This window comes from Mobula birostris, chromosome 7 (assembly GCF_030028105.1).
Source record: "Mobula birostris isolate sMobBir1 chromosome 7, sMobBir1.hap1, whole genome shotgun sequence".
NCBI classification, from domain to species: Eukaryota; Metazoa; Chordata; class Chondrichthyes; order Myliobatiformes; family Myliobatidae; genus Mobula; species Mobula birostris.
This window is the reverse complement of record NC_092376.1, coordinates 30,987,924-31,003,431: the sequence shown is the minus strand read 5'-3', so window position 1 is coordinate 31,003,431 and position 15,508 is coordinate 30,987,924. Positions and strand designations below refer to the sequence as shown.

General features: G+C 44.3%; 1 protein-coding gene across 1 annotated transcript in view; it reads left to right on the top strand.

Moving 5' to 3' along the window:
* Nucleotides 1-14,499, top strand: part of gpr143 (G protein-coupled receptor 143) — a 49,625-nt gene extending 35,126 nt beyond the window's left edge. Inside the window, exons 7-8 of the mRNA XM_072264216.1 lie at nucleotides 1,055-1,172; nucleotides 14,188-14,499. Of these exons, the coding sequence (XP_072120317.1) occupies nucleotides 1,055-1,172; nucleotides 14,188-14,499 (430 nt within the window). The remainder of the gene's footprint in view (nucleotides 1-1,054; nucleotides 1,173-14,187) is intronic.
* The last annotated feature ends 1,009 nt before the right edge of the window (nucleotides 14,500-15,508 follow it).

Genomic DNA, 15,508 nt, shown 5'->3' with positions numbered 1-15,508 from the left:
TAAGAAATACTTCTATTAAATTAAGTGAGGTGTGCAAAAAAGAAAGCAAAAAAAAAAATGAGGTGGTATTCATGGGTTTATTGTCCATTCAGAAATCTGATGGCAGAGGGGAAGAAGCTGTTCCTGAAACATTGAATGTGTGTCTTCAGGCTCCTGTACCTCCTCCTTGATGGTAGCAGTGAGAAGAGGGCATGTCCTGGGTGACGGGGTTCTTGTGTCCTTGTGCTACGTTAAGCCAATTTGCCCCAGTCATTCAGTTAGACATATCCTGTTGCATAGAAACCTGGACAAGCTGCCTCTCCCAACCGAAATAAAACTCTTTGCCCCCATTTCATTGATGCCCAGGGTCCTTTTGTGCGGGGAAAGCACTGGCCCTGTTTGAACACTCAAACTGTGCATTAAAATTGTTGAATTGTTTTACAAGTACATGCATGCACAGGGCAATGGAAACATTCTTAGAGGCAGCATGGGCTGTAATTGTAATATTCTCACAGGTACATGGCATCATGTAAACAATATTCAGAAGACACCCATGTTAGACCCAATTTGTACTAGAAAGAACACAACTGGAACAAAAAAACACACACTTTAGAGAAAAGTGGTCAAAGTGGCCATAGTGTCATAGTGATTTGGATTGTGCCAGTTGGTTCAAGAACCAGATGGCTGAAGGGAAGTAGTTGCTCTTGAACTTGGTGGTGTAGCACTTCAGGGCCAAGATAGCTGAGAGAAGATGGCTTGGTTCGGATGGTGGGGATCTTTGATGGAGATTGCCTTCCTGGGGCATAGCCTCCTGTAGATGCTCCTAATGATGGGCAGGGATGTGCATGTGCTGTATCGGCCAGAGACCCCAGCTCCAGCATCTGGCATTCCCTGCGTATTCAAATTGCCAAACCAGACAACGGTTCAACCAGTCAGATAACTGACAAACCAAATAATCTATTGTGCTATTTCTGACGGCGATGGAGAGGCAGCTTGTTATTTCAAATTCACTCTTTGCTTTTAAGTCCGTTGCTGTGCTTCTGAAATGATACAGATATTGTTCCTTTCCACACAGTTGGCTGCCAAACCTCATCAATGAGAGCCTTTTATTCTACCTTGAACTGCAGCCAGACATGAACAGAGATCTGCAGAAGAATGTCAAGAATGCAGCTCTCATCACTTGGTTTATCATGGTAAGATACCTTCACACAGACTCTAATATTCTAGAGCACATGTCATTCCTCAGCAGGACGACGATGCTTCCTGAGAATAAAAGCTAACTGTTGGGTTTAACTTAAAAGTTCACTAGTTTTTTTTTAGCCGAGTTTGTCAAAGGATGTCTTAGAAATCTGCTAGTTACATCACAATGACACATAAAAAAAAATTAGAGAAACAATAATACTTAGTGGCCATTTTATTAGGTACCCAACTCTGGTCTTCTGCTGTACCCATCCACCTCAAGGTTTGACACGTTATGCATTCAGAGATGCTTTTCTGTAGACCACTGTTATAACGTGGTTATTTGAGTTACTTTTTCCTTAGTGTCAGCTTGAACCAGTCTGGCCATTCTCATCTGACCTCTCTCATTAACAAGGCGTTTTCTCCCACAGAAGTGCCACTCACTGGATGTTTTCTTTTCCGTACCATTCTCTGTAAACCCTTGGCGGGGACTGTTAAGCATGAAAATCCCAGGAGATCAGCAGTTTCTGAGATGCGCAAACTTCCCTATTTGGCATCAACAGTGAAAGTCACTTGGATCAAATTCCTTCTCCATTCTAATGTTTGGTCCAAAGAACAACATTATGTCAGCATGCTTTTATGCATTGAGTTGCTGCCACATGATTGGCTGATTAGATATTTGCATTAGCGAGCGGTGTACCTAATAAAGTGGCCACTAAGTGTATTTCCTTGAATAAATCAAGCGGATGTTGTTTGGTTTGTCTGGAAGGTAAGAAACAGCTGTTAACAACTTGGTCCAGAGATTGCTGGAAACACTCAGCATCTGTGGAAGGGAGACGGTCAACATTTCAGGTCATGGACTTTTCATCAGAACCAGGAAGGAAACGTCCAGATGAAAGGTCTAGTCCCAAAAATGATGAGTGTCCCTTTCCCTTCACAGATGCTGTTGAGTTCCTGCTCCAGCATTTTGCTGGGGAAGGAAGAAAAGCAAGTTAGCAACCAATAGGAGAGAAGGTGTGGTGAGAAGAAAGGGAATGTTTCTCCAAATGGATTAACCTCCAAATCCAAAAGGCTTCTGTGTCTGCAGAATGTGGTGGTACTGGTGACACTGAGGGCTTAGAATGCTCGAATTAGATCCATGTGCTTCACTCTCATTTGAATACTGATGACCACAATCATTACATTGTGTCAGCAAGTGCACATGTGAGTTCAGACAGATTATGCTGTCACAAAATCATAATCCATACTTATTTGTAAAAACCTGATTATAGAATACTACAAATCACATGTTGTGCAAGAGGCCAGTTATTCAATCTGATTAATTGGTCTGATCGACTCGACCTGTAGATGTCAACATGGGAGATAAAAAGGAAATCAAACTGAGTATTCATTGAGTCAAATGAAAACATTTTTATGAAGTACAGCCAACACAGTTGTCGATAGTTGTTGCTCACTGCCTTTGCCATATAATGCTGGATATTTTACCAGGAGAAACCCACAGGCAAATATTCTCCATTGTGACAAGTGGAGAGTGTGGAAAACATGAAAGGAGATGTCCACATCCTGCCTCCACCTTGCTAATTTAAGAAGAACATTCGCTGGTCACTTTTCGGTTAGTCTTGGGTTTGCTGAGGTTTTGTATTTGGTCCCTGACATCTGTACCCCTGTGTGTAGGGGAGAAAACAGGTGAAGGCGGTTTCCAGGTCTGCTGTGATCTGCAAATGAATAGCTGTTGACTTTTGCATTCTGGGTGCAATAAAACATGGAGGAAAGAGCACCTGGCTGTGCTCTGAGGCATTGCTAATACTCAAGGCAAGATGCTGAATTGTTGTCTCCCAGGGAGCTGTACCTCGACATTGAACATAGACCAGCATGGTCCATGGTGCCATATTAATCTAAAGTAACCCTATCTACCTGCCGATGATTCACATCCCTTCAGTCCTTGCATGTTAGTGTGTTTGTCTAAATGCTTGTTAAAGCCCACTATCGTATCTGCTTCCACCACCGCTAGTGATGCAGTGTGTTTCAGGCACCTACTATTCTGTGTCGGCTTTAAAAATAGTTTTCCCCTCACATTCCCTCCTTTAAACTATCCCCCCTCACCCTTTGGTATACAATCGTTCCACTCAGGGAGGGGGCAGAGAAAGACTCTGTTGATCCAATCTATGCCGCTCATAATTTAGTAACTTCTAGCAGGTCTTCCCTCAGCCGCTGCTCCTGAGAAAACACCCCAAGTCTGTCCTCGCTCTCCTTATCAATAAACCAAGCAGCATGGGTGAACCTCTTCTGCACCCTCTCTGAGGCCTTCACGTCCTCCCTGTGACAGAGTGACTTGAATTGCACACAGTACTCCAAATATAGCCTGACCAAAGCAAGCATACCATATGCCTTTTTTTCTTTCCACTTGTGTTACCGCCTTCCGTTAACTGTAGACTTGCATCCCAAGGTCCCTCTGTACGACAATGCTCTGATGGGTTTTGCATTTAATCTCCAAACACTTCACCTTTGCTGTTCTTTTGCCTATATTTGTATTGACTATATCTTGCTGAATCCTTTGACAAACTTCACTGTCTACCTTTCCATCCAATTCTTGTGTTGTCTACAAACTTAATCAGCTCATCTATGTTTTCATCCAATTTGTATATCATCATCAATAGACATTTATGATATATAAATACTAATATATTCACTCCGTGGCCACTTTGTTACGTGCCTCCTATACCTGATAAAATGGCCACTGGGAGTAGGTTCATGGTCTTCTGCTACTGTAGGCCACCCACTTCAAGGTTCGATCTGTTGTGGGTTTGGAGATGCTCTTCTGCACACCACTGTTGTAATGCATGGTTTTTTGAGCCACGGTCTTCATCCTGTCAGCTTGAACTGGTCTGTCCATTGTCCTCTGACCTCTCTCGTAAACAAGGCATTTTCACCTCACTGGATGTTCTCGCACTATTCTCTGTAAACTCTAGAGACTGTTGTCTGTGAAAATCCCAGCTGATCAGCAGTTTCTGAGGTAGTTAAACTATCCCATCTGGCACCAACAATCATTTCACAGTCGAAGTCATTTAGATCACATTTCTTCCCCATTCTGATGTTTGGTCTGAACAACCAATGAATCTCTTAATCATGTCAGCATACTTTTATGCACTGAGTTGCTGCCATGTGATTGGCTGATTAAACATTTGCATTAATGAGCAGGTGTACATATGTACCTAATAAGTTGGCCGCTGAGTATAAGTATTGATATATATAAGTACTGATCCCTCCAGAACACACGAGTTACAGACGAGAATGAAACTCTTTTACCAGTAACCTGTCTTCGATGGCTAAATCAACTTTGAATCCAATCGACCGTGTCACCGTGGATCCCATGCATCTTAGTCTTCTGGATCAGTTTACCAAGTGGGATCTTGCCAAAGTCCATGCTTACTGAGTTCCATGTATACAACATTCACTGCACTGCTCTGATCAATCACCTTCATCACCTCAAAAAGAGACTAAATAAGGATTGTAAGATGTGGCCTGCCCTGCTCAAAGCCATGCTGACCATTTCTAATAAGTCCATGCTTCTGCAAGTGTGGGTAAATCGTACCCTTAGGAACGTTCTCCATTAAATTCCCTGTCTTTGATGTGTAAACCACGGCCCTTTTATTTTTCAGATTATCTCTATTATCATTCACTAAGAAAGGAAAAATATTGGCTACCAGGCAGTCTTCAGGGCCTCTGCCCATGGCTGAAGAGGATATAACAGTCTTTGCCAAGTCTACAGCAATTTTCTGTCTTGTCTGTCTCAATGCACTACAACAGATCCCGTCAGCCCCTGATGACATAGAAACATAGAAAACCAACAGCACAATACAGGCTCTTTGGCCCACAAAGCTGTGCCGAACATGTACGTACTTTAGAAATTACCTAGGGTTACCCATAGCCCTCTATTTTTCTAAGCTCCATGTACCTATCCAGGAGTCTCTTAAAAGGCCCTGTCGTATCCACCTCCACCACCGTCGCCAGCAGCCCATTCCACGCACTCACCACTCTCTGCATAAAAAAACTTATCCCCTGACATCTCCTCTATACCTCTTCCAAGCACCTTAAAACTGTGCCCTCTCATGTTAGCCATTTCAGCCCTGGGAAAAAGCCTCTGACTATCCACACGATCAATGCCTCTCATCATCTTGTACACCTCTATCAGGTCACCTCTCATCCTCCATTGCTCCAAGGGGAAAAGGCTGAGTTCACTCAACCTATTCTCATAAGGCATGCTCCCCAATCCAGGCAGCATCCTCGGCACCCTTTCTATGGTTTCCACATCCTTCCTGTAGTGAGGTGACCAGAACTGAGCACAGTACTCCAGGTGTGGTCTGACCAGGGTCCTATATAGCTGCAACATTACCTCTCGGCTCCTAAACTCAGTCCCACGATTGATGAAGGCCAATATACCATATGCCTTCTGAACCACAGAGACAACCTGTGCAGCAGCTTTGAGTGTCCTATGGACACTTGTTCTTCAATGGACCCAACATTTGATCTCAACATGACCTAGAGCAATGCAAGCACAAGCCTGGTGTACCTTAATCCCCGCGTCTCGTTTCAAATGATTGACAGACAAAACTGGTGCTTCATTATGTTTTTTATGACTGATCTTTTGTGGTGACTACATTTTCTTTAGTTGTAATCTGAAATATTGAACATACAGTCCCATTAACTATAGATAGAGGGCAGTAAGACCTCTAATGAAAATTTCTCATTGGTGAAAGTGTAGTGGAATAGAATTATTTTATCACAACAATTCCATTCACCACATATTTCCTGTACCAATTTCCCCCCCCCCAAAATTCAAAGTAAAATTTATTATCAGAATACATGCATGTCACCACATACAACCCTGAGATTCGTTTTCTGAAGGCATACGTAGCAAATCTATAGAAAAGGAACTGTAAACTGTAAACAAACTGCAAATTCAGATATAAATAAATAGCAATAAGTAACGAGCAATAAATGGGTGAGGCTTACTGCAGGTGGACCTGCAAAGCAGGTTGTGAGAGGATTGTGTGGGTCACCTGGCCTGTTATAATTGACTATTGCTGTATGATATCTGTGCCAAGGGTTGTTGAGGTTGATGGAGCTCCCTGCAGGACTAAGACTTCCCTATCTAAGACCAAACTCTGCACCATAAACACCTGTCCTCACCATTGCTCCTCCAGGAGCACCATTCTAACACAACTCCTTTTTGCTGTTACCCACATCTCCTCTGCACCATGTTCACCAAGGAGCAGTACTCACTGATCTATAGCGGTCACCAGTCAAGCACTAGGTTCTACTGCGTTTCCAAACACTCGCCCTTGTTTTCAATTCTTCCATGGCTTCACCTTCCTTCTCCACCCTTCATCTCTCAGACGTAGGAGAGTACAACACAGGATCCGTTTGGACCACAAAGCCCAGTGTTCAATCTGAAGTCCAGAAGTTGAAGAAGTCAGAAGGCCCAATATCTGCAGTCCACCACTCTACTGGAGGCTGGAGGCCTGTCTGGGTGGGTGAGAGGAACAGGGCTTATGTCACTGTTGTTGGTTTGTTGATGTCGTTGCTCATGTTGTTTTGAGAACATGGTGGGTATGTTGAGAACGGAGTATGTGGCCACACTCACATCCCTAGGTTGTGTTGGTTGTTCAAACTTCAAAATAAAACATTATCAGAGTACATACGCGTCACCACATACAACCCTCAGATTCTTTCTCCTATGAGAATGCTCAGCAAATCTATAGAATAGTAACTGTAAACAGGATCAATGAAAGAGCAAGAACACAGAAGACCACAAACTGTGCAAATGCAGATATAAATAAATAGCTATAAATAACGAATGCATGAAATAACAGGATAAAGAATCCTTCAAGTGAGATTATTGGTTGTGGTAACATCTCAATTGATGAGTGCAGTTGACCTTCTTTATTCAAGAGCCTGATGCTTGAGGGGTAGTAACTGTTCTTGAAACTGGTGGTGTGAGTTCTGAGGCTCTGGTACCTTCTACCTGACAGCAGCAGCAAGAAAAGAGCATGGCCTGAGTGGTGAGGACCTTTGATGAAGGATGCTGCTTTCCTATGACAGTATTTCACGTAGGTGTACTCGAGGATTGGTAGGGCATTACCCATGATGTACTGGGCCAAATCCTCTACCTCTTGTAGGATTTTCCATTCAAAGGCAAAGGTGTTCCTATACCAGACAGTAATGCAGCCAGTCAATACACTTTCCACCACACATCTATAGAAGTTTGTCAACGTTTTTGATGATATGCCGAACCTCCGCAGACTCCTGAAGAAGTAAAGGCATTGTTGTACTTTATTCGTGTAAGGGGGTTTCGATTTTTATGTTACTGCGGAGGCTAATTAAAATGGCGTCTTTGTTATGTTAATCTGGGGAATGCGGCTTTGTTGTGTTAAACACTGAGAAAGTTTGCGCTAACAGTTTGTTTTTGTTTTAGAGTCTGATAAGAGAGTGCTATTAACCAATTAGGATAGTTGTTATGGTTTTGGTGTATTTGAAGATACTGTATGCGCGGGGTTTTGGTGCAGAAGGCGGGAGAGCGAAACAGAGGATGGACGAGGTGCTGTGAGTCCGCTAACGGGGTCGGACTCCGAGCGGGACGGAGACGGACTCGTGTGGAGCGTCTGGTCGACCACCGTTGTTGGTCCCAGGCAGCCGGTCGAGGTGGTCCGAGGGGGTCACAGGGTGAAGAAAGGTGGTCCTTGAGCTCCAACGGTTGTTGTGCACGAAGAGATTGAACTTTGATAAGTGTGGCGCCTTTTATTTTCCTTTTATATTTTATTCTCTTTTAATTATATAGTTCCAGTAATATCTATAAACTGTAAATCATTTAATTGCATCTGGTGTATTGTCTGTCATTTGGGCGGGGTGGGGAACCTCACACAGCATCCACACAAACGAATTATCCAGTTTGGCGGGGCCGAGGCTGTTTCCCTAGACGACAGCGAGCCGAGCGACCCTGAGGGTGGCCGGGGGGGCTACATTCGCAATTACATTTATATGATGGGTCCAGGACAGATCCTCTGAGATAGTGACACCAGGAATTTAAAGTTCTCTACCTCTGATCCTCCAATGATTACTGGCCCATGGACCTCTGCTTTCCCTCTTCTGAAGTCAGAAGCAGTTCCTTGGTCTTATTGGCATTGAGTGAGAGGTTATTTTTATTACACCTTGCAGCCAAGTTTTCAATCACCCTCCTGTGTGCTAATTCATCACCCCCTTTGATACAGCCCACAACAGTGGTGCCATCAGTAAACTTGTAAATGGTGTTGGGGCTGTACTTAGCCACACAGTCGTCAGTATAAAGTGAGTAGAGCAGTGGGCTAAGTACACAGCCTTGTGGTACAGCTGTGCTGATGGAGATTGTGGAGGAGATGTTTTTGCCAGTCCGATTGTTAAATGGATTATTACTTTGAATTGCTTTACTATCAGATAACAAAGGAAGTAAAACCTGAAGATAAAGGAGTGCAGTTGGTGATGGGCAGAAATTAAAGTTTTTCTGAACAATAATGACTTATTTTACTAGGCTCTTGGTCTACTGTTCCAGTACAGGAGGGTACTAATGTCTATGTCTAAGCAAGCCAAACACGGACCAGCATAATGAATAGTACGACAACAACAGTATGTAAGAATCTAAACTGTCTAGTCAATCATCATTTCAAGTCCAGTCAAGCTTATTGTCATTTAACCGGTTGGCATCTGTCTGTCTCGGACGACAATGGGTGATGATCCTCATCATCACAGGCCTGTGTGGAAGGAATGCAGATGCCCAGTCTTCAAGATCCCCTCTCGACCTCACCAGTGTAGTCCAGAGGAAAGCTTATGAAGCAATATGGTTGGCACCAGCTTGACTACAGGAGCTGCCGGAAAGATGTTCAGTCTGCCCAGACTGTGGATGCCCAGAATTTGCTGTCTGGGTTTAGTCCTGTAGCGTTCGTCTCTCCCGAGGCTGCCCGCAAGGCAGTGGGGCTATTCACCCATAGCTGGGGATCTGGTTCACGAGCACCAGGGCGTGTCCACACACCGGTGGGCCTGCATGCTACGTGTGCAGGGGCCAGACCTCCCATAGTATAGTATAGTCATTTAACTATATACATGTAAATGAGACAATATTTCTCCAGACCAGGATGTAAAGCACAGTAACACATTTTATGTAAATATTGTAAGATACAGAGCAGATTAACTGGTGACAATTCAAATTCTACTACCTGCCAATGTGTTTTTCTTAATAAAATAACATTATTTATAAAATGCTTATTTGAGTTTTGTAGAAAAATAAACAATGGCATTATCTGTTCTTATGTAGAATCTAGGATTGCTGGCAAAAATCACATCTTTACCAAAGCTATTACTTTTCTGACTGTTGTTCTGCTTTTGCAAATGGTGCAGTTGTATATAGCGGCCAGCAGGGGGCGCGGTTGACCCATTATTGTCTGCATTGGGCCTGCTCCCGATGACCATGACATCACTGCAGGGGTTGGTGACTGAGCATTGATTAATCCAGTTTGTGCTTCAGGCTGACTGAGGAAGAGCTGCTGCTTTGGCTTGCATCATTAACAGTGAACTTGCTGCTAAGAGATCTGTGCTGTTTCCATTTCTTTTCTCTTTTCTTCCCCTCCTGAGTGGAACAATTAGCTTTTAACCAGCACCTTTAACCGAGTAAGGTTCCCCAAGGCCCTCCAAACTGCACAATCAATGAAACTTGACTCTGACTTGCACATGTTACCGAGGCAGGTTAACAATAGTTTGGTAACAGGTACTAGATCATAAGACATAAATGTTGCTGGTGAACGCAGCAGGCCAGGCAGCATCTCTAGGAAGAGGTGCAGTCGACGTTTCAGGCTGAGACCCTTCGACCCTGAAACGTCGACTGCACCTCTTCCTAGAGATGCTGCCTGGCCTGCTGCGTTCACCAGCAACTTTTATGTGTGTTGCTTGAATTTCCAGCATCTGCAGAATTCCTGTTGTCTAGATCATGAGACATTGGCCATTTGGCCCATCAAGTCTTCTCTGTCACTCCATCATGGCTGATTATTCCTCTCATCCCCATTCCCCTGCCTTCTACCTGTAATCTTTGATCCCCTTACTAATCAAAAACTTATCAACCTCTGTTTTATATACAGCCAATGACTTGGCCTCTGCAGCTGCCTGTGCAATGAATTCCAGATAGTAACCACCCTCTGGCTAAAGAAATTACTCCTCATTGCTATTCTATATCCTTTTATTCTGAAGTCGTGTCTTCTGGTCCTAGACTCCCCCCACTACAGGAAACATCCTCTCCACATCCACTCCACATCCACTCTCTCTAGAGCTTTCAATAATCAATGAGATCTCCCCTCAGTCTCCTAATCTCCAGTGATCATTTATTGAGATACAGTGCGGAATAGGCCCTTTGTGACCTTTGAACTGCGCCACCCGGCATTCCCCAGTGTAACCCCAGCCCAATCACAGAGCGATTTACAATGACCAATTAACTTACCAGCTGTTGTGGCTTTGGACTGTGGGAGGAAACCAGAGCACCTGGAGGAAACCCATGCAGTCATGGGGAGAACATACAAACTGCTTACAGACAGCAGTGGGAATTGAACCTGGGTCGCAGGTACTGTAAAGCATCATGCTGACCATTGCACTTCTGTGCTGCCCCAGTGTACAGGCCCAGAGTCATCAAATGCTCCACGTGTGTTAACCCTTTCACTCCTGAGATCATTCTCATATACCTTGTCTGGACCCTCTCCAATGCCCCCACATCCCTTTCTTAGATAAAGGGCCCAAAACTGCAAGTGCAGTTTGACCAATGCCTTATAACACCTCCAATGTGACTATTAGAAGCAGAGTGAGGGACAGAGAACTGCGGATAATACTCCTGTGGCAGAAAGATTGGTGGAATGGAGGAGGGTTGTCAAAGGATACAGCAAGATATAAATCAGTGGGGAATTTTGGAGGGGGGGGGAAATGGCATATAATGCTGTATCTGGAGAAATGTGCACTTTGGGTGGTTAAGTGTAAGAAAAGGCAGAGCAGACTTAATGGGCCAAATGGCCTAATTCTGCTCCTGTACCTTATGGTCTAAAAGTATGTAGTCACGTGTGTTGGCGCGTGGCCAAGTGGTTAAGGCGTTCATCTAGTGACCTGAAAGTTGCTAGTTCGAGGCTTGGCTGAGGCAGTGTGTTGTGTCCTTGAGCAAGGCACTTAACCACACATTGCTCTGCGACGACACTGGTGCCAAGCTGTATGGGTGCTAATGCCCTTCCCTTGGACAACATCGGTGGGATGGAGAGGGGAGACTTCCAGCGTGGGCAACTGCTGGTGTTCCATACAACCTTGCCCAGGCCTGCACCCTGGAAACCTTCCAAGGCGCAAATGTGGTCTCACGAGACTAACGGATGCCTATATATATAGTCAATGGCAGGACCCTTGGGAACATTGATGTAGAAAGGGGCCTCAGGGTGGTAGCCCATAGCCTCCTGAAAATAGGAACATGAGCAGATAGGGTGGCCAAGATAATACAGCAATGTCAATATAGAAGTTAGAAAGTCATGTTGCAGCTGTATAAAACTTTGGCTAGGCCACATTTGGAATATTGTGTGCAGTTCTAGTCACTACATTACAGGGAGGATGTGAAGACTTTAGAGAGGGTGCAGTAAAGTTTTCCAGCACCTCGCCTGAAATAGGAAGTATGAGGAGAGGTTGGGCAGACCTGGATTGTTTTCACTGGAGAGTCAGGGACTGAGGAGTAAGCTAGTAGAAGTGTGTAAGATGATGAGAGACACAAGGCAGATAAAATCTTCTTCCCAGCAGTGGAAATATCAAATACTAGAGGGCAGAGCTTTTAAGAATCTCTTAAGGCAACCTTCTTTTTAAACAGACACAGTGGCAGGTGCCTGGATTTTGTTGCTAGGGGTGGTGATTTAAGCAGGTACAATAGCAACATTTGAAAGGCATTGAGACGGGCAAGTGAACAGGTAGGGAGGAAGGGATACAGACTCTGTGCAGATAGATGATATCAGTTTAAATTTGCATCATGATCAGAGTCAGATTCATTTATTCATATGCTCCTCAAGACGTAGAGTGAAATGCATTGTTTGTGTTAACAACATGTGACTATCGCTTTAACCCTATGTGTGACTAAATGCAGCTCCAACACCAGTTACAAGTTTGCTGATGACACCAGTGTTGTGGGCTGTGTCAAAGGTGCTGATGAATCAGCATGCAGGAGGGAGATTGAAAATTTGGTTGTGCGGTGTAATAACAACAACCTCTCACTCAATGTCAGCAAGACCAAGGAACTGATTGTAGACTGCAGGAGAGGGAAACCAGAGATCCATGAGTCAGTAATCATCGGAGGATCAGAGCTGCAGAGCGTCAATAACTGTAAATTCCTGGGTGTCACTATCTCAGAGGACCAGTCCTCGACCCACTATATAAATATTATTGCGAGGCACTGAAAGCATGCCAGTGCCTCTACTTCCTCAGGAGGCTGCGGAGGTTCGGCATATCATCAAAACCATGACAATCTTCTATAGATGTGAGGCGGAAAGTGTATTGACTGGCTGCATTACAGTCTGGTATAGGAACACCTTTGCCTTTGAACGGAAAATCCTACAAAAGGTAGAGGATTTGGCCCAGTAAAGCTCTCCCTACCATTGAGCACATCTGAAATACTGTCAGAGGAAAGCAGCATGCTTCATCAAAGATCTTCCCCACCTAGGCCATGCTCTTTTCTCGCTGCTGCCAGCAGGTAGAAGGTACAAGTGCCACAGGACTCACACAACCAGGTTCAAGAACAGTTACTACCCCTCATCCATCAGAACCTATCAATCTCTGCCTTACATGCACCCAACGACCTGACCTCCGCAGCTGCATGTGGCAACAAATTCCACAAATTCACCACACTTTGGCTAAAGGAATTTCTCTGCACCTCTGTTTTGAAAGGGCGCCCCTCTATCCTGAGGCTGTGCCCTCTTGTCCTAGACTCTCCCACCATGGGAAACATCCTTTCCACATCTATTCTGTCTAGGCCTTTCAACATTCGAAAGGTTTCAATGAGATCCCCCCTCAACCTTCTAAATTCTAGCGAGTACAGACCCAGTGCCATCAAACGTTCCTCATATGATAACCCTTTCATTCCTGGAATCATCCTTGTGAACCTCCTCTGGATCCTCTCTAATGCTAGCACATCTTTTCTAAGATGAGGGGCCCAAAACTGTTCACAATACTCAATTCTCCTCCCACAGATGCTGCCTAACCTGCAGAATATTGCATTTTAATTTCAGATCTCCAGCATCTGTTTTTTTTTACATTTTTGTTCATATAAATCTCATTTAAATTTCCTCCTCTCACCTCAAAGCTATGCCTTTTAATATTAGATATTCCCACCCGAGGAAAAAGATTTTCTCTATCGAACTGCCAGCTGAAGTGGTGGATGTAGATTTGATCTCAACATTTAGGAGAAACTTGGATAAGGTACTTGGATGGGAGGGGGAGATGGAGATGGAGATGGAGGGCTATGGTCCAGATGTATATTGATAGGACTAGGCAGATTAATGGTTTGGCACAGACTAGATGGGCCAAAGGGCCTGTTTCTGTGCTGTCATGTCTGTGACTCTATCCTGCTATGTCTCTTACAATTCTATCAGGTCAGCTCTCAACCTCTGGTGCTGCAGGAGGGAAAATAATGCAGGGTTTGTCTGACAGCTCTTTGTACAGTCTAATCCTGGCAGTAACCTGATAAACCTCTTTGGCACTCTCTCCAATTTATTAATCACCTCCTCTGAACTAATTGCTAATTATTGGGACTACTTTCTCCTTTTTGTGAAGAAGGTATGAGATCTTTTACATGTTTATTAATCAATACAGCAATAGAAGTGTTATCTTTATTGTAGTTTCCTGCATCTATTTTTAAATTTTTTTTCAAAAAAACTGTGTAACCTAATTTCCAAGATCCCAGTGTCCAGTACCTATTTTCAAGCCTAATGCTGTGTTCCTTTGCAGAGTATCCTGAATCCAATGCAGGGTTTCCTCAGCACTCTTGCATTTTACGGCTGGACTGGATGGGATTTTGATTTCAATCTACGAAGGCAAGAAATCCCTTGGGAGTCCTCAGTAGGTTCGACTGCTGCGGAGAATGCCTACAGCAGCCTCATGGCCACATCGGTCAATCACCATGGACTTCTGCAGCAGAGTGACAAGATGCGGACTGGAAACAGTTACGAAAATAGTGATGAGCTTTCTGGCCTCTCTGAAGGTAATGGGAAAGCAAATAACTCCTTTGTAAAAACCTCCCCTGTCTATCAGGGCCTGTGACCGGTTCCCTGTGGATGGTGTGAGCCGTCCTACAGTTTCCACACTTCCCTCTTCCCTTGAGGGGGAGGAGGTATTTGGCCATTGAGTGTATATCACAAATCCTGTTCCCTTACTATCTTTCCCTGTGACCTATTATCAGCACAGTCTCATTAGTGTTATCACCCGCCTACGTCAGGGGCATCTTACAGTGACCAATCAGCCTCCCAACCTGCATGGATCTGGGAACGTGAAAGGAACTTGGAAGGCATTCAGGCTGTCACAGGAAGAAAATGTAGACCTCACACAGACAGCATCCAATGTTAGTATTTGAAACCCTGTCGCTGGAGCTTTGTGGCAGGCGTTCTCCTAACTCTACTACCCTGCCCCACCCCACCCATTCTTGTTAAAGCTCCTGAAGGTGTCTTGTGATTGCAGGACCATCAATAGTCAACCTGTTGATTTGATTTGGATAAAAATCGCTGCTTTATCCTGCTTCCTGGAAGCACCCTGAAGGTGTAATGAATGGGGGAGAAAGATAGCAGGAAAAGGCCTTTTTAGCCACTTGTGCTTGCTCGGTAAATCAGCTAACCTTTCACCCCAGTTTACTTCCCTGCAGCACATCCCTGCTCTTTTTGATTTACTCAACATCAAACAACCTGGCAACCTCTGAGTTGCATAACCAGCTCTTCTCAATTTTTTTTGCCCTTAGGATCTCTCACTCTACGCACCAAAGATCATAATTTTTAACCCTTGATTAAATCTCTGCTCAGCCTTAATGTGGCACTATCCCCAAAAAAAGGCCTTTCCTCGGTCACTTAGCCAGCCCTGGCTTGCACCTCAGTAAAGTTGAACTTACCACAGTTTCTCCTCTTTTTGCAATTCTGTTTGTGATTCAGATCAGTTGCCAGTGGGAGCTATCTTTTAACCATAATAGGCCAAGCTTTGATTTTCCTCCCCCATCCACATCATGGCACTTTTTAGACCAGACCTTAGACCATCTGAACTGTCTGCCTAGTAATGAACTACAAAA